The following is a 19,766-nucleotide window of genomic DNA, read 5'->3' on the forward strand; positions in this document are numbered from 1 at the left end:
GACTGAGAGGTAAATATGGATCGGGTTATCAAGTGATTCAAATATAGGTTCCCCTGGGTTCTGGTGAGTCTATCTACACTTTAGATACTCTAATTCACTAGTTAGTACTTAATATAGCTTGACCGATTGTGAAGCACTTTCAAGCTGGACTTGAAGTGTTCTTCTGAGGAAGACAGAAAAAGTCATCTAAGCCTCAGGATGGTCCTGTAAAGTGTGAGGCCACTCCTGCCCACGGATCCCTTCTTAGAATACCATGGGAAGTGAAATGATGAACAAGCAGTGCCTTTGAATCTATTCTCAAAGGCAGGATCTTTCATGATCAGAAACAAATGCTCCTCAACAGCGTGTTAAGTGAGAGAGAAAGAGATAGAGATGAGCACCTGCTCCTGCTTCATCTCAAGTCACCAGCAGTTTGATCAATTCACAAGAGAAATCAGTTATAAGAGCATTTAATAACTGTTTCCATCAACCAGCAAAGATGTTGATGTTCCAGACTTTTTGACTAAACATAATGGAAACTGATTTGAAAACATGTTCCTTTTGCCCAAATAAACCATGTCTTTGTTTTTCCTTTCTTTGTTCAGAACAGAAAAGAATATTCCTGGAGGCACTGAGTGCCCTGCTTGGTTTAGATATTTAACAGTAGAATGTATCATCAGAAACATAATGCTGAAGGAGCCCCCAGTTGCTATAGGACTCACAAACAGGTGTGAAAAGCCAGGAAGTAATGATCTTTGAGAGCCAAGAAGAGGTAAAAGAATGGACCTCTGCCATATTTCAATAGAAGCAGCTGAAGAGCCCAGTTAGGTGAAATACTCTCATCTATGGTATCTCTGAGCCATGGTCTCATAGGCAATTCATTTATAATTGACACAGCCATCCTTATGGAACGAGAGTAGCAGAATTAAATCTTTTATATGGAGAAAATTCTGTGTACAGCAAGAGAAGAGAAACTGGCAGTTGATATCAAACCACAGGCTGATTCTCTGGGATTATTTTAATTGTTCTTCATGCTGGTAATAAGAGGAATGCATTCATTTTAGTTTAAACCAGGTCAGAGCATGAGAATCAGCTCTGAGAATCTAAGTTGCCCAAATATCTGGGCCATTAGCGGGGGAAAGCAGCACAGATCTAGTTGTGGTGGCCAAAATACCTCCCTCAGATCTCAGAAGGCAAAAGGGAGAGGGATTTCTAACCCCTACGTAGCAGATGGATGGGTGAAGAAAGGGCAATGTCAAGGTATGGGAGGCAGAGAGAGGACTGGGGGAAACTTGTTGGAGCAACTGGAGCTAAAAGAATGTCATGATTCTAAGAGTTAGTATTAGAACCCAGCTGGGGATGCAACTTATAGAAGCCTTGGGTAGAAAAACAGAGGTCCAGAAATGCCACCTCCTCTAGACTCTGGTCATCTCCTCCTGCTCATACCTCTTTCTTACAGAATCTGTGATCCATAGCCCTGGGCTGATCTATTTCCATCATATGACCTTTCCCCAGACACAGCTGATTGGCTAAGTGGTACACATATGACCTAGATGGGATGGCAGGCTAGAGTAAGTTATATAATTTTCTCAGAACTGAATTCAGAGACACAAACATCTCTGGTGGCTCTGAACTGGGACATCATGTTAAGCAGGACTTGGAGACCATGTTTCACCCATGAATGAGGGTTGTCAAGAGAACTGGTCTCCAGAGAACATAAAAAAAATACAGATATTTGAAGGAAAAAGCACAGGAAATTTGGTTTCCTAATACAATTATGGTCACAACCTCCCAATCCCCACAGCCATCCTTCTGGCTCAATGCACTACCTTGCTATAAACTTAGGGGCACAGCAGATAATCCACAGCAGAGAATCCCATTTTGCCATTCTCAGAGGTTGACTCACTGATTACTCAGAATACTGTCTAGGCACTGCAATGCCAAGGGGAAGCAAAAAAAGTGTTTCGGAGCTTCCCTAGGCATTCAGGAGGTGGCCTAGTAACTGGGGCTCCATGATCCCACTCCCCACATCCACCAGAGTAGCTCTGCTTCTCTAAGTTTTATACACCAAGTGTCCATGGGAACATTTTACTAGATAATGAGCTCTACTGCTTAAAAAACATGGTACCATAATGAATATCACATGATGGAAAACACAATCTTGGGCATGGATTAGTTTTGGGTTCTATAAACAAGTTCTATGCAGGCCTCTGTTACTTTACAGCCCTCCCAGTATCAAAGACTTTTGGGACTGGTTTCTTCCTCACTCTGTGAGATTCCAGCCATCAATTAGCTCCACCTACCCTCTCAGAATGTGGTTGCAACCTAAACAGGACTATTATGGATTTGATATAGATGCTGGAAGAGAAAGGGAGAAATCAAGGGTATAAAACAATGAAAGCTGGCAGATGTTAGAGGTCATGTTTGCTACTCTGTAGAGTGGGAAACTGCCTGTCTGGGAACTAAGCCAAGAAATCGAGGAACTCGTAGGATTAATCGGAAGTTGAAAACATGGGAGTGATTCCTGAAGCTAATCACGCCTCAAGACAGAACTACATAGATATTTTGGTTCCAAGAGTCCACAAATTCTCTTTTTGACCTTTACTACTTTGAGTTGAGTGCTGTCACTTATAAACAAAGAATACTGAATAATCTATTGCTCTAAATGATTATTCAGGCTTAATGGTCTTATCCATTCCATAAGGACTTATCTATTTCTAGAGGCTTTGTCCTTTCATTAGAGACAGTTACAAATTAATATACTATAGTAGCAGAAACAACCATAAATCTAAATATCTAAAAAAAAACTCTAGAAATCTATTTTTTTATTTTCAGCCCTAAGCTTTTCTATTATAGTCATCCATAATGTATTAAACATCTTTCCTGAAGATATTTTTACAGTTTCAATTCATAGTTTTATAACATGAACTCAAAGAAAAAAAAAGTTGAGCTAGAACCCCCACTATTTAGTAGAGAAATCTAGAATCAAATGGAAAAGGAAAATATTTGGCTAAATATAAATGGTACCAGAAATCAGGAATGCAGTCTTTTTAACATCACCATCTTCTGGCAAAAAAAATAATTATAACAGTAATCTGTTTCAATGGAAATAAAGTACTATAATATTTATAGTCTGTGCCAGAGTTATAATGACTGCAGGGGCAGAAGTGAAGTGTCACAGCATGCTCCACATGTTTTTAACACGGTTTCTAAAGGCTCTGGAGGCTATTAAATTTAATGAACCCATCTGCTATGAAATAGAGGTCCCAACGTAATCAGTTTCCTCCATGCCATGTAATGCAGATGGCATTCTCTGTTCCACGACCCAGCAGGATGGTTTATGTTTCTCTATACGTGTGTCTTTTTGTTTTGACGATTTGAACTTCTTTGATATGCAACGGTGTCTTGGGAAAATACTGTAAATTCAGTTTCCAAGCCCCAACAACTTCCTTATGATGGCTTCAACCCCCTGAGTAATTGCTTCTAGGCAGTAAGATACTGTAGCTTAAAGCAATCACCCAAATGACTCCTAAATGGCCTAGGTACCATTCCTAGATGGGAAACTGAAACAAATGTGCAATTTATCAAATGCAAAGCATTTTCTCCAAGTTGGACTTAGTGGGGGGTGAGGAGGAAGGATACATGTCCAATTTGCAAATACAACTAAATTGGTTTGAAAGTTCCTACAAATTGCATTCTGAATTGCATTACCAGCATCAGGGAGGGGCAGCAGGGCTTGGTAATGAATTCTCATTATTTTAAATGGTCACATTCCCACTGTTTCTAAAAGACTTCTTTGCTTCCCTTCTGTGTGTCACCATGATCTGTGTAAACTCCCCTGGAGGAGTTGATCAGGGATGCTGATGCTTCCTAGGTTTAATGCAGGTCCTACCCTGCACAGCAAGTTGGGTAGCATTCCCGAGATGATTAAGTCCCAACTGGAAAGCACAAGTCATTTGCTTGCAAAATGGAACAAATTCCATTGTTAATGATTTTTTGCTCTGCACCTAAGAGATAATGACTGTGCACAACTTGTATTCAGATAAGAAGCCCATGAATTTCAGAATTCTGGTGTTTGCTGTTTTGTCAATTAATACACGAGATCTTATTAGATTAAACATAATTAACGTTGTTAACATTAATTCATTTATTTGGGCTTCACCAGGAAAGCAAATTGAATAGAACAGCCAGGCAGGAAACAGAATATTTAATCAGACTGGTAATACTAGGCGGGGAGGATGGGCCCTGAAAGGAAAATTCTGTTAGTGCCACGTCTACATCAGACTTAGTTAAATGCAATCCTTGACTCACGTACAAGAATCTATATTTAGCCTATACAAACTTTTATCTTCAGCTTGTCCAGACTCAGAAACGTATGAATCAATATGTAATTAATAAAAAGGGAAAGTACGATACTCATGGGTCATTTTAAGCTATTCATTTAAGTATTAAATCAATTACATAATTATATTTGTTGCTGTGGGTCTTTAGCCGTAATGACCGATGAATCAAGCAAACAGGAATTCCTTTTGCCTTAACCACCAGATAATTAAAAAGAAGGAAGGCTTTTAAGACCATGTTAAGCAAACTTGTGGAATCAAGCATCTACATTTGCTAGATAATTGACAAATACCTACCCCTTTAGTATTTGGTAGAGTACTATAAATAATACATACATAACACATACATAAGAATACATAAATCAGCAGTGTTACAAGTCTTCTGATTCCAAGAAACAAATTGAAAGCCACTTTCAGACTACAATGTCACAAGGAGAATCAGGCTCCTAGAGGCATCAGTGGTAAGTAGCAGTGTTACGATGAAGAGCAGGCATGGCTGCCTGGAGACTTGCTCTTAACAGAGAATTTGCAGGGAAGAGGAGGTGGTCTTTGTGTTTCTTTATGGCATTATCTTTCCCTCTCAGACCATAGCACATGGACAGAGGCTGTTGCAATACGCAGGATTCCAAAACAGCTCCCAAGATTTCTGCCTCAGTAGGTACATGACCCTTAAATTCCCCTCCCCTTGAGTATGAATATGATGGGGTGTCAAGCATGATCAGGTTACTATCACTTGACTGAATTAATGAAAAGACAGATTATCCTGGGTGGGCTTGACCTAATCAAAGAAGCTTTTAAAAGCAGGTGAAGCTTTAGAGGGATGCACTTTTGCTGGTCTGGAAGAAAGCAAACACCATGGTGTGACTGCCTGTCATCAGGCATGTGGCAGGAACATGGAGTTCTAGTAGCTAAGAGCAATCCCTAGCAAGCAAGAAAATGGGAACCCCAGTCCCCAGTTCAAGGGACTGAATTCTGCCAACAATCTGAATGAGCCTGGAAAGGGGCCCTGAGCTGCAGATGAGAACAGCAGTGTGGCCAACACATAACTGCAGCTTCGTAAGACCCTGAGCTGAGGGTCTTAGCTAACTTGTGCTCAGATTCCTGACACACAGGAACCCTGAGATAATACATTTGTGTTACTTTAAGCTGCTGTTACACAGCAATAAAAACTAACACAGGGTCCCAGTATGCTGACATATGTCACAAGAGCACATTGGTAGTTCTAGCTAGAAATCAAAACTATGCATATACCAAGTGGTGGCTCTCCTCTCTGTGTCTGGTAAGGTCATTGTCCACAGAGCCTACATCTCCTAAAGGCTATCAAAAGGCAATAAGACAAGAAGTACATACTAACCCTGCACTGGACCTTCCATATCACCTTCCACTGGAACAAACACATCATGGTAAACTACCCTTATCAAAAAGGAAGGAAGGAAGGAAGGAAGGGGAAGGAGGGAGGGAGACGGGGAGGGAAGAAGGGAGGAAGGGAGGAATAACAGAAGGAAGGAAGAAAGAAAGGCTAAGTATCAATTTCCTCTGAATGCATGGAAAGCTGTCCTCCCTAGTCTTACAGATGCTTTGCCCATAGTTAAGACACTAGTAATTTTTAGCAATTTTCTTTAGAGTCTTTTCAATACATTCATTTACATGTCTACAGAAGTAACAACTTTCCTTTAACAGTCATAAGTTACTGTTTTCAATAATATTTAATTAACTTATACAATTATGATAAAATAACAGCTGGCATCAACAGATTTGGGAAGTTTAAGTATGAAGACAATTAACTTTGAGTAAGCTTGAAACTCAACTTGGAATAGTCGTAGATCAACTTCTGGTACCAGCATGGCCTTTCAGATCCAACATCCAGTATGCCTTGAGCAATAGGCATGAACTGTATTAGGGCAGAGAGGTACCAAGTCCTTTACATGGCAGGTAATTAAGAAGGCTCCTACCATATTTCCTTTCCTTGGGCAACTGGCCAGTACTTACCTCTGTGAGGCTATGGGGGCTCTCATGAGATGGTGCAGCACGCCCACCAGTCCTTCTTGGGGACCGTGACCCTAGGCACTAGTCCCACACATTAGTGCCCTGTCCACAATAGGTAATTAGAGCAAAGTAAATTCCAAGGGATTAAAGTGCATCTCTAGAGGAATAGTGCTTCCAAGGTACTCATTATATCCAAGTGCCAGATTCTACTATCAAAATGGTTTAAGCCATATTGTAGTTACTATGTGAGACCCAGGTCAAAAAGGAGAGGACTTCCAAAACTCCCCGCAGACAAGGAGAAAAATTCACACTGAGTTCCTGAGGTTGGAGAAGGTATTATTTACTGTGTTTTCACCATGCACAGACATTTAATCCTTCGTGTCAACCCTGGAAGGCAGGGTTTATTCCCATGCTGTAAATGAAGAAAACAGCACTCAAAGAACCTAAGTGACTTGCTTATGGTCACGCAGCTCGTATGGTATAGACATGGAATTGAAACTGAGGCTATTCTAACTCTAAATTCAATGCGCTCAATTAATAAACTCAGGTAGATTGTAAATGCTTAAATATAAAAAAAATCCAAAGCTGCCATTGCTAAACCAGGACATTATGAAAATAGGGTCAATGTTAAGTGCTTCAGAATTTAGTGTGTTTCATTATTGCAAGGTGGGACATATTAGGAAAATGCTGGCTTGGGACTGTCCAGAATGTGTCAGGATGGTCATAAACTTGCAATTGCTGGTCCCTCCCCAAACCCATTCATCTTGTGGAGGGTTCCAAAGTGGATGGGCTCAGCTCAGAATTTAGATTCCACAGATGAGTTCAGGATACAAATCCTATTTTGAATCCACACAAACAACAGGGAACCTTTGTCCTTGACCTGGCCAGATCCAGGCCCAGATAAAGACTTTGAAGAGATTGTTGCTTCCTGGCCAGAGAAGGATCCATTGGAGCAGCAGCTGCCTGTCCTCACTGAACAGGCCTAGAAAGAAGGAAGATGGAAAGCGCAGTGCCTTCCCTGACTCAGCAGGTTTCTCAGCACCACCAAGATGAGAAGGGACTCTCAGAACATTGTACGAGGGGAATTATTTATCCGTGCTATTTGCAAAGATATAACAGAAGCTGGGAAAGCATAAAGGAGGTGTTGAGCTATTATTCATTTCAGGGACAAACATAGTCTGGGGGGCTAGTTTTATGTATATCAAAGGATTCTTGAAGAGGTGGAATAAATGAGCTCTGTTATCTTGCCATACCATTTTACTCAATTATGAGCCACTTAGAGCATCATTTTACTTTAAAGTAAGTAACAATGATTATGGAACAGAATGCAAATTTCATAGAATATTGAAGATAAAGCACAAGACATCAAAGACATTTCCTCTAAAATGGCATGTTCAGAGCTGCTCCCAGACCCTTACTTCACCTCTGCTGTTGAGAATTCTTTAGTGGAAAAGCTGGAGTAGTGATGGGTTCTCCTTAGCTCTTAACTGCCCTTCATACATAAGTATATGTATGCACGTATAATATGTGCATGTGTGTATATGATTTAGTAAATCTAAAACAATTGATTTAGGTGATTAATATGATCAAAAGCAAGGCATCACATTAATACTAAGCTTCATCCTCTTCCATGACCTTCAGGTTACATATACCCAATGGAATACTCCATTAAGTGGGATGTGTTCTCCTCCAGAAGCACGTCATGCACATTTGCTTTTCATTAGTGACACTAATTTAGATGACCCACTCTAGCTTTTGTCTGGATTCTCCTACTGTGCAGATACTACTTTTCCCCCATATATCTACTCAAAAATCTATGGGGAAGGTCTTTGAGACGATGAAAATAACCTGTTCCAAATCTTCCCATTAGTTTAGCATCCACTGATGACCTTTGCTCTACACAGTCTTTCCTAAAATGGCTAGAAAGTGGTGCTTTTCCATCTCCATGACACCCTGCACATTTACTAAGTCAGCAGTCCACTGTACACTGCACCCCTGACCACATATCTCATTACCTCTTTAGTTCATTCCTTTGAGATTTGTTTATCTCTTCACTATCTGAAAGAACATATAGATATCTGTTTTATTTCACAGGTTATAATCCATTACTGTCATGTTTATTTTGAGGTTCAAACTGTCCCAGAGTTGACCAGTGAGGGTCCTTTCATATTGACTTCTGTGTCCTTTTCATATGACCTCATTGTTTCTTGAGTACTTCTTAGTTTCTGGCATAAAATATTCCAGGCTTGGGATGCCTGGGCGGCCAGTGATTGAGTGTCTGCCTTTGGCTCAGAACGTGATCCTGGGTACTGGGATCGAGTCCCACATCAGGCTTCCCATAGAGAGCCTACTTCTCCCTCTATGTCTCTGCCTCTCTCTCTGTGTGTCTCTCAAGAATAAATAAAATCCTAAAAAAAAAATCCAGGCTTTTTGGGAGGGAGAGGGGCATCTTCCCAGCCCTAGCCCTGGAATTAACAATTTCTCTAAGGAACCCTGGTTTCTTTTAATGGGGAATGGTTTTTAGAAGCTGGGGTCTGGGTTCCAGATGTGGTCATTGCTACTGGGGTGCCACTGCTTCTAGGCCTTTTCAAAGGACAGAGTTATGGTCTCATTCTGATACCTCCCATCCAGTCTCATCCCACAGGTGTCTGCTTTGTCTTATTTACACATTTGCTCAATCCTATCATACTCTCAAAATAGATTCAGAATTGCTAGACCCATGTTACTCCAAATGACACCATAAGGAGTTTAAAATTTATTTCCCAGGGCAGCCCAGGTGGCTTAGCAGTTTAGCGCTGCCTTCTGCCCAGGGCGTGATCCTGGAGACCTGGGATCGAGTCCCATGTTGGGCTTCCTATGTGGAGCCTGCTTCTCCCTCTGCCTGTGTCTCTGCCTCTCTCTCTCTCTCTCATGGATAAATAAATAAAAATCTTTAAAAATATTTATTTCCCATTCTCTCTCCCACTTAGACTCAGGATAGTCAAAGGACTATATGCTCAACATTTAATATTGTGCATAACTACTATATTCAAAGGTTTACTGCTTTTTCTTCCTTTCTTGATAATTTTTGTAGTTCATTCGAAATGCAGTTGGATTCATTTGGTTCTGTTTGCATTTGCTATTAGTTCCCCCCTCATTCTTGTCAATTTTAATTTTTGAGTGCATAGAACAGCAAACTGCTTTCAAAAGTCCAAACTATGCAAAAAGGTGTATCCAGAGGCATCTCACTCCCTTCACTATCTCCTCCTGTGTCCTTCCTCCCACTTCTCATAGGTAACGGATTCCACTGGTTTCCAGTTTATCCTGACTATGTTTCTTTTTATAAAAAGAAGCAGGTACACGCACATTTTACTTCCTCTTCTTCTTATACAACAGGTGGCACTCTATTTATACTCCTACATTTTGTTTTTCTTACTTAGCAATATATCCTGGTATTCACTCTATATCAAACAATAGAAATAAGTCATCTTCATTCTTGTTTTTAATATTAAGATCCATGATGTATCCGTACCACAGTTTTATCATAATCTGCAATGTTTGGGTATTTAAGTAACTTGCAATATTTTGAAATGACATGTATTTCTGTAATGAACAAGCTTGTTTTTTTCATCTGTATTTTCCTACTATTGGAGGGTCATCTTCAGAGTTCACTCCTAGATGTGGAATTGCTGGGTCAGAGTGTAACTGCAAATTCCCCATCATAGATATTACCCCATTCTGTCTTCCACACGTGACCCATGAGTGTCCTTTCTCCTATCTTACCAAGTGCACAGTTAGGCTTTTAATTTTAGTCACCCTGATAGGTGTGAAATTGTATTTCACTAGAGTATAATTTTCATTTTTCTTCTCTTTCGATGAGCGAAGCCGTACATCTTTCATTTGTCAAAAAGCTATTTTTATTATTTTTGTGAATTGTCTGTTCACGTCTTTTGCTCAATTCTTTTTTTACAGGAATTTTAAGATTTTGCCCTCGATTTTGAAAAGTTCTTTATATATTAGGATTATTAATGACTTAATGCGTGCTCTACATTGCAAATATTTTTTCCCATGTTACCCCATGCCTTTGACTTTGCTTACTGTGGTTTTTTACTTACAAAAGTTGGTCTTCACTTTGTTTTGTCTTTAAGGAGTCAAATTTATTTATGTTTCTTTTCATTGCATTTGGATTTTAGAGTTATTGTTAGAGAGATTTTCTCTGAACCCAGGTCATAGAGGGATTCACCCAGGTTTTGTTCTAGTGCTTGTATGGCTTAGTTTTTTAAAGTTTTGACTGCTTGGCACCTGGATTTCACCTAGATTTCTTTCTTGGGTATGACATGATGAATAGAACTAATTTTATCTTTTCCTAAAATGGCCATCTAGTTTTCTCAAAAGGATTTATTATGAAGATCAGCTTAACCCCACTGATCTGAGATGCCACCTTTATCTCTACTGAATTTCTATATGGTTTTGGATCCCCTTTTTTAAACCTCCTATTCTATTGACCTGTCTGTCTCTCCAGGTGCTGGTACTACTATGTTTTAATGACAGAGGCTCTGTTTTATATGTCTTAAACTGATAAAACAAATAAAATGCTTGATCAAAGTGGCTATTTAGGGTTTGTACACAAAACCACTGGGTGACTAGTTCAATTCATTCTTGGCTAGTTTCACTGCTCCTCTTCATATCTGCTTTTCCTGCTTTACACAGCCACACACATAAGAAGAGGTGCACCCACCCATGCTGATCTTATGGCCATTACTATTAGTATTGTGCCAACATAAATGGGGCAGCTCGTTCATTTCGTTGCCAAGATTCTAAGCAAACCTGGGGTCAGACTAGGAAGATGATAAAAGGCCCAGGTCTCCCTAGCAATCCAACAGGGTTTTTCAGCTTAACACCTGTCTCTATGTAGGGCATTTCTCCAAGGAAGGGGTATCCAGTTCATATTTCTGTGATCCCACTGTGTCCTGTGGGCTGAGGTAGGGGAGGCTGCTGTGGTGTCCCCCAAAATAGGTTCCTACATGCTGCTCCTGCCCTGCATTTGCCTGCAGCTGCCAGAAGGCAGCCAGTGTAAGAGAGCTCATGGAGGGAAAAGCCGGCCCACCGTAGCCATTGAGATCACTCTGGAGGATGGCTGTGTCTGGGTTACAGTGATTAATGTGATGTTAATCCCAACAAAAACGATGGGAGAGAGGCCCCGTGAGAACATTTACTATCAATAAATGAAAAACACCACTCCCATCAGACTCATTATCACTATGAAAAATCACCCTGAAATTACACAAAAAACCCAGCCATTGAGCCACTGCCTGATGATTGGCAAAGCTCCTCCTTTTTTGCTAATTCAGCATCAGATTCTTTTGCTTGGGATTTGGCTTTAGAATGAGCCCATGGCCAGAGTTCTGACATCAATCCATTGCCTATATAACCATCCCTGAAGCATATTTTCATTTGTCTATGGGAAGAAAATGCATCTGTGGCCTCTCCCATGGCTTCAATTCACTGCTGGAACTGAACTTTGGTCACCTTCCCAAGTTGAGCCCCCAAAATTCATCACTGGGACCGCACCTCTCAGATGGCAAGGACTGACTCTAACATGCCCATAATCATGGTTACGGACAGAATTTGCACACAGAGAAGGAAAACAAAGTAATGAGAGGAGACACAGCTTAAAAGCGACATCTGTGTCGACCAGACTCTTTCCCAAAGTGCCTGTGACATTCTGATATTATGATTTTTCACCAACCTTGCTTCTTAAGAGGACCAACACAAACCGTACAACAAAGGAAAATGTCATCGAGCTCCATTATGGAGGAAGAGTGATAGATAAAAATAAAAAAAGGGAAACCTCACTAAAGTGGACTGGGATGCTAGAAGGGGAGGCTGGTGGGAAGCATTGTCAATGACAGACCCAACAGAAGAATCCTCAACAGAAAAGAAGCATCAATTACAGGCCTCCAAAGGAAAAGATGTATATTGCATCTTCTACAAGAAATGAAGCACTCTTGTACTCAGCCAACGGGAAGCCATCATTGCCTTGACCTCTGGGATTCCAGAAGATTTTTGTTCAAAACAACCCTTCTAACTTTCTCCTTCTTCCATAAAATAACATCCCTTCCTTTTGTTTGTTGGACTTGCCTATAGTTTTACTGTAGCATGCTTGCCCTGGATTGCAATTCTTTGCTATTCCTGAATAAATCCATTTTGGCTAGTAAAATAACTGACAGTTTTATTTTTAAGGTTAACACGGTCTTCTGGAATTAACAGAAGAATACCTCTGGCCACCCCCAAGGGCCCTGGGGACTCACAGTGCTGTCGATGTAAGCTTCAGTCCATACCACGTCGTGCTCTTGATCGATGACTTTGGGCCGGCTCAGTACGTGTAGGTATTCCATGACATTTTCCTGTACATCAGCTAAGGTGGAGATCTGGGTGAAAAATCCTGCCAAGAGACAACCAAGGTTAGTAACAGCCTGTGCATCTAGTCACCTTCTTTTGTTTCTTTTCCTATCCTTTATAAACATTGTATCTCCTTTCTACCGTCACCCACTTCATGAGTAATGTGTTCATGGGATCTTGAAAATATAATCAAGCAGAAGGAATAATAAATAGTAAGGTCAACCATAAACCCACCTCTCAGGGGAAGCCCCTGCTCACCCTTTATTTTTATTTTATTTTAATTTTTATTTATTTATGATAGTCACATACAGAGAGAGAGAGAGAGAGAGAGAGAGAGAGAGAGGCAGAGACACAGGCAGAGGGAGAAGCAGGCTCCATGCACCGGGAGCCCGACGTGGGATTCGATCCCGGGTCTCCAGGATCGCGCCCTGGGCCAAAGGCAGGCGCCAAACCACTGCTCCACCCAGGGATCCCACCCTTTAGAGAATGTCCTCCCAGACTTTTTTTTTTTAATACATACACATATACACATACATTTACACATACACCTACACTTTCCCTGTCAGGAAGGGAGAGTCCTCTTTACAGCCATTCTGCAACTTTTTTGCTTGTTTGTTTTTGTTTAGTTGAGTGGGTTTATTTCCAATGGGAAAACTATGAACCACAAAATTTAAAGGCCATCTCATTTTTATAACTGTAATAACACTAGCCACAATTAATTTGAAGGGGCACAAAATCTGCTGAACAGCTGATAAGCTTTGTCTCATTTATTCTTGACAACATGATGAAGTGGACATAACTGTGTCCACGATAAAGGTAAGGTGCTCAAGGCAGACTATAGAGAAGTGTTTCGCCCATGTTCTCACAGGTATCAGGCAGCAAATGAATACCAAAGGTGGACCCATGCTTAGGAATCTCTTCATCTGTGCCTTTTGCTCCTACAGAATTTTTTGCCGTTTGTGCGTCTGAGGCGGAAACTCCAGCTCACACCCCTCATGTGGTTACCAGACCTGCCTTTTGAATATGCTGGGTTGACGTGGTTTCTAAGTAACAGAAAAAGTCCTAAACGTGCTATCATCTTGTGGATAGGGACACCGTTTTGATCTTGAGTTCCTCTTCAGCGTGAGGTCCCATTGGCTTCACAATGGGTCAGATGTTAGAAGGGCAGACATGAACTGAGCAAGATCTGGATCCCTGGTAAGGTGGGGTGGGGGGCTCTCATTCATTCATTGAAGGCTTTCCTGGTGCCTTGGAGTGGAGAAGCAGGCATTAACGAGATGAGCACAGCCCCTGCCTCCTGGGGCCTGGCAGGTCTGAGGAAGCAGACAACTGCAAAATAGCACCATCAATATTATGCTAAAAAACACAGCAGGGAGAGCCTATCAAACCCACCTACCCTGAGGAAGGGTCAGTGCAGCTGACCCCCAAAGGATGAGTGCCGGTTAGCCAGAGGAACAGTGTATCCAGCAAAATGTGAGTAAAGTATGAGTAAGAAGGCCCAAGTCAGGCTTCTTCTAGGAGCTGAAAATAGCTCAGAATAGCTGGAGTAAGGAACTGGGGGAGAGAGGCTGGAAATCAGATGCTGTAAGTCAGAGATGAGCAGGACTGTCACGTAAGGACCTTGGGAAGGAGTTCAGAATTTATCCTCCAGGCAGGGAGTCTTGGGAGGATTTTAATAAGGGAGACACTGTATGGATGGAGCTCATGTTTCCTTCCCATGAAATAAGGACCCTTAGAACTAAGCTCATGCCATGTCCTACTTGCCAGCAAATCAGAGAAGGATATGGGTGCCTCTGAAGCCAGATCTGTCACAGCACGTGCTATAGTGTTTGTAGAGCCTCTTGTCTAAAAGTGTGCTCTGGGTAAGGAAATGCCAGCCCTTCTGTTGTCCAGAAAGGGGCAGGACCCTCCCAGGGCATTTCCAAACAAAGGCCAGCTGGTTTGAATTTGCTGTGCCAACCCCAAACCAGGTTGGGACCATGTGGTTTCTGGCTTCCTGATGACAGCTCTGCACACTGCTAATTAACATGCATTGTCACTCCCGTCTGGGGCCACGGGAAACAGGGCCCCAAAGGAACAGGCAGTGAGTGCCTGTTCTAGCTTGTGACCTGGGAGGGGGCCCATTTGCACCTTGGCACTCCCTCTGAGGCTAGGCACTACGGTTAGGGACATCCATCTGGGTTAGTGCTCTTGTAAGGCTTCCAGGTGGCCTCTTATTGGAGGTAAGGTGGGAAAGGCAAGTTTCAAAGTGTTGCTGGGTGAAGGGGAGCATTCAGAGTTACCACACCTTCATGCACAGCAGCTGCAACCAGTGTCTGAATCAGCAAGAAAACATTTCATCACTTTGCTAGTAGGTAAATCTTAGGCTCTGAAGGAAGATCTTACAGCCAAAAACAAGGCACAGAGGACAAGCCAAGATAGATGTTGCCATGTTAGAGGAGGAAAGAGATGGAGGTTCTGGACCATCAGGATACATGGGTGAACAATTCATCATGTAGAGCAATTCTATTGGGGATCCTGCACCAAATATGCACTGAAGGCAGCAACTCTTAGAAGGAATTTTTCTTGGTTGTCTGCATTTTCATTCTCATGCTCAAAGCCAACAGTAAAAATCCCTGATTTAGGTTTTCCAAAATAGGGCCAAGAGAAGAAAGGGAATGAATGTACGGAGGAGGATGGGAGAGACAGATCATTACATGGGGGAGAGTAGGAAGGAAACATAATCACCCATTTGGAAGGAGACCGAACTGGGACACCATCCTCACTTGGCCTTGCTTATCACACTCAGAGTTCTGAAGAGCTGGCTTCTCCCCAGAGCTACAGACCCATAGCCAACTGTATACCTGACACCTCCATGGGGATGAGGAACAGGATTCTCAGACTCAACTTGTCCAAAGCCAACTCCTGATTTCCCTGTCCAAATCCATTCCTTCCCTGGTGGGTCCTCCCCATCTTAGCAAATGGCGCCACTACCCAATTAGGCCAAAAACATAAGAATTATCTTTGATAGTCATCATTTCCTCACCCCACCCCATAGCTAATCCAATGGCATGTTCCTCTGGCCCTACCTCTAAAATATATTGAAATTCCTCTTTCCCATCTGCATTGCTTCTAGCTGCCCCAGGATTCCACTGTCTCTTTCCCAGAGCCTCTGTGCACCTCTCCCTGTTAGCTAGGCTCCTCACGACAGTCTGAGGGATCGTCTGAAAATATAAAGCAGATCACCACCTCTTTGCTTAAAATCCTAAAACACCTTTTGTTGAGAGAATAAAATCCAAATTTCTTACCCTGAGTATGAAGACTCCCCCTTAACTGGCCCCTGCCCACCTGGGTGACCGAACCCCTTCTGTGCTCCCACCCTTTCTCATTGCTTCAGCTCACTGGCCTTTTTCTTCCTTTCACAGGCCATGCTCATCCTCCTACCCCACCCCCAGGCCTTTGCACTTGCAGTCCCCTCTGCCCTGCACATCTTTTATCCAGTTTTGCCATGGGTGGCTTCCGTTATCTTTCAGAGCTCAGCTACTGGGATTAATTCCTCCCACTGCATCCCACCTTCACTTTCTTTGTTTACTTGGCTTTCTTTCACTGGAATATTAGTTCCATGGCATGTTACAGAAAGCCAGTGCCTATCTTGTCCAGAGTGGCATTCCCAGAACTAGGCACAAGGGTCTGGGGGAGCCAATAGTAATGCAGGGACATTCACAAGGTCTAAATGTGATTCACCTTGCCTCTGTGCACCTGGGCCACTCAAGAGCCCAACTTGTGTGCTTACTGTATAGAGAGGAAATAGCTCAGTAATTTTTCCTGGATCAATTCAAATCTAGGTTCATCAGACTCCAAAGTCATTGCTCTTAACCACAGAAGACACTGTCTCTCCCTGTAATGGGAAGGGTCAGGCACAGTGGTTTAGCGGTCCTGCCCCAGGAAGGCACCCGTCATGGGCTGTTTGTGTCTGGGTGGCTGAGAAGGTTAAGGATGGGGATGGGAAAGGTGTAGGTCTCCCCTGAAGCTCTTGGGAAATGTTCAATACATAGTACCAAAGATCTACTGAAAACCCGGTCACAGTTCTGACTTATATCTCAATATATACACACCAGGGATGCAGATGAATAGCAGAAAAGCTGAAATTATAAAAATACCATTAATAATGTACATGGCAAAGCTTAATGCAAATTTATCATCTAGCCCCAATCCATTAAAACCTACAACTTTTCTGAAAGGCTCTTTTTTTGTTTTTAAATGTTTTCATAGAAGTTTTAGTTAACAAATGTACCTTTTGATGGATAACAGGAAGTCCCTGAGGGCTGGACACTTTGGCCATAACTGTAGGTGCTTCCCTTCTTTTCCCTCTGAATTCTCTGGAATGGCCACTTGCCCCCTTCCTTCACTCATATTTCTTTTAAAATCTAGCCCTTGAATGTTTATTCTCTTCTGTAATGTGCCTTTTTGGACTTCATATATTATGTAAGAAAACAGAATCAGCAATCGTTTGGTAATTACCAAGGACTAATTAATGCTGAAATTAGCCATCTATTAGCAAGTGGTCTGCTCATTTTTCTACATAACATCAATTTATTTACCTTATTCCCTTGCAGAGCCTTCTGTGAACTCTGGGTTATAACTACTCGTGCGATCAACCACAGGCACCCTGGTACTTTGTGTTTCTGAGATTTTGGCACCCTCACTTTGAGATTTTTTAAGGGCCCTCATCTAAAAGATGCCTCTGTGTGAGATGCTCCATCAGCACATCATTCAATACCCAGCTTTGCAGTGATGCCAGAGCCGAGGGCCCCACAAGTCTGCATCTCATGGGAGACCCTGAGCATGCACCTCACACACCAAGGTCCTCTTTCTGCCTTTGATGTGATGGCCACTGCTCCTGTTGGATCTTTTCAAAGGCTTTCTCCCTCTTAAATAAGACAAGCTGAAGATAAGCAAGCTCATACTAAGACTTCAGTCTTGCCTGGGCAATCAGCTGGGCAGTGAGGTGAATGGTGTGACCTCGTGTGCATTCCCTAAGGGAACAGCAGTGTTCTTGGAAGACCCTTGCAGTATTCCATCTTCCTCCTCCCTGTCAACAGCACACACTACTTATTTCTGTAAAAAAAAAAAATGTACAGTTTTACAAACAGCTTTCTGTCTCCACAATTCCTTGTTCTTTCACAAAGACCAAACAAGGGGTCTGCTGGCCCTGAGTGCTGGGGGGTACATGTTCAGTGAATTGGAAAGAACTCACTGAGAGAGAATGCCCCCCAGGGCAGGGAGCCCAGCTGCCTCTGTGAGCATCGCTCCCAAGAGTGAAGCTGTCAGAATAAGCCCCAAACCTTATATTTAGGAGCAAACCTTTCCTTTGTGAATAATATTACACTTTTAATTTCAAATTGAATGTTAGAAAAAATAATTTGAAGGATTACATGGTAGAGCTAGGAAAGTTGGCTTGTCTGCAGCTCTACTGATGAGCCAACTTCCCCTGCCTCATCTCCTTTCAGAGCCTGAAAGTCCCCATTTGTTCTTGACAAAAATGTCAAGACTACATACCTACACAGACTGAGGCAGGACCACTTCTGGGACACACAGGCTGGGTATAAATCCTCATCCAGCCTTTATTAGCTATGACATATTAAAGTCTTGCCTCAATCTCTAAATTCCATTTTCTAGATTCCTCTATATTATGGGAAACAGGCAAGAGTCTTCCATGAAAAGGGACTATCTTCACCCCAGAGAGAGGCAACCTCACAACGTGGTGAAGAGTTAAGCTCAGGCTTTGGATCTGCTGGGCCTGAATCCTGGCTCTGTCACCTCCTGGCTGCTCACCTGGGGCAAGGTGCCAGTCTCTCCAGATCTGTTTCCTGCTCATGTACCTCCTAAAGCTTATTAAGAGGTCAAAAGAGGTAATACACGAACATACTTGACATTCTACCTGCCACTGAGTAAGCAGTTCATCATGCTTAGCTGTAACCAAAAACATAGCTCTGTCTTCAGCTTCATCACCATTATCTTCTCCACTCCAATCTTCATGTTCTATAGGATGTACACCATGGAATATTATTGAGCCACGAGAAAGAAGAAAATCCTGCCATGAGACAACATGGACACTGAGACCACCATGCTAAATGAGGTATGTGCGATGAAGTAAGACTAATACTATTTGATATCACTTATAAGTGGAATTTATATGGAATCTAAAAAGGCAAAATGTGTAGAATCAAAGAGTAGAATGGTGGTTACCAAGGGTGTGTGTGTGTTTAGGAGGGGAATTAGGAAGACATTGGTCAAAAGGCGTAAAATTTTTTAAAAAGAATTACATAAATGTATCTGAATGACATTTTTGCCTTCTCACACCTGTTTCAAAATGGCAAAAAGCTTTAATTTCCATTTTTCCCTAAACCCCACTGATAACCATTCTGGCCTCATAAATTTAAGTTATCTGTTAGAGAACAAGATAGTTGGAAAGGTAGTGTGAAATTAAGAATTTACTGATGGAAAAGACTGTGGGTATGAACTTCTAAGGAGGGCTCAGGCCACCAATTCTTTCAAATGAGGAGAAAATGACCATTAACCCATCAAAAAGGGACAAGCTGAGCAGACAACCAAGAGAGCCTCGTGTGGCATTTCCATTCGACCTAACGATGACTGATTGGTTGAGAACCCAAACACAGAGGTCCTTCTTTATTTGCACAGCTGGAAAACACTCCCTTCACCGTGATTTTTGAAGGAGAATCAGGCAGTGCTTATTTAAAATCTTGGCACACTGAACATTAGAGAAGGTCATCATGGCTTTATGGAATATTGGGGCTAGTCAGTCCCTCTTTTCTGCTTCCCCAGTTCACTTGTTTATCCAATAGTGTGAAAGCAGAGCTTTAAATTCCACAAGCCGTTCTACAGTGGCAATGATTGTTTTAATGTATTTAAAATGGTTTGCTGCTTTGCCTCATTAGGGCTGGTTCCCTCAAGATAGGACCTAGTTATGCATAAAATGAAACAAACCAATGAGCTCCAGGCCTCTCTGGTTTTTGCTAGTAGATTGGACAAGGCATAGAACTCCTGCAAGGGGTAGGAAAATCCCCAGGAACCCATTTT

At 42.1% G+C, this 19,766-nt stretch overlaps 1 protein-coding gene across 1 annotated transcript in view; it reads right to left on the minus strand.

Annotated features, from left to right (window-relative positions):
• CACNA2D3 (calcium voltage-gated channel auxiliary subunit alpha2delta 3) overlaps positions 1–19,766 on the minus strand; it is an 842,189-nt gene that overhangs the window by 269,346 nt on the left and 553,077 nt on the right. The window contains exon 13 of the mRNA XM_055342619.1: positions 12,596–12,729. Within this exon, the coding sequence (XP_055198594.1) occupies positions 12,596–12,729 (134 nt within the window). The remainder of the gene's footprint in view (positions 1–12,595; positions 12,730–19,766) is intronic.

This window comes from Nyctereutes procyonoides, unplaced genomic scaffold (genome assembly GCF_905146905.1).
Source record: "Nyctereutes procyonoides isolate TBG_1078 unplaced genomic scaffold, NYPRO_anot_genome, whole genome shotgun sequence".
Classification (NCBI taxonomy): Eukaryota; Metazoa; Chordata; class Mammalia; order Carnivora; family Canidae; genus Nyctereutes; species Nyctereutes procyonoides.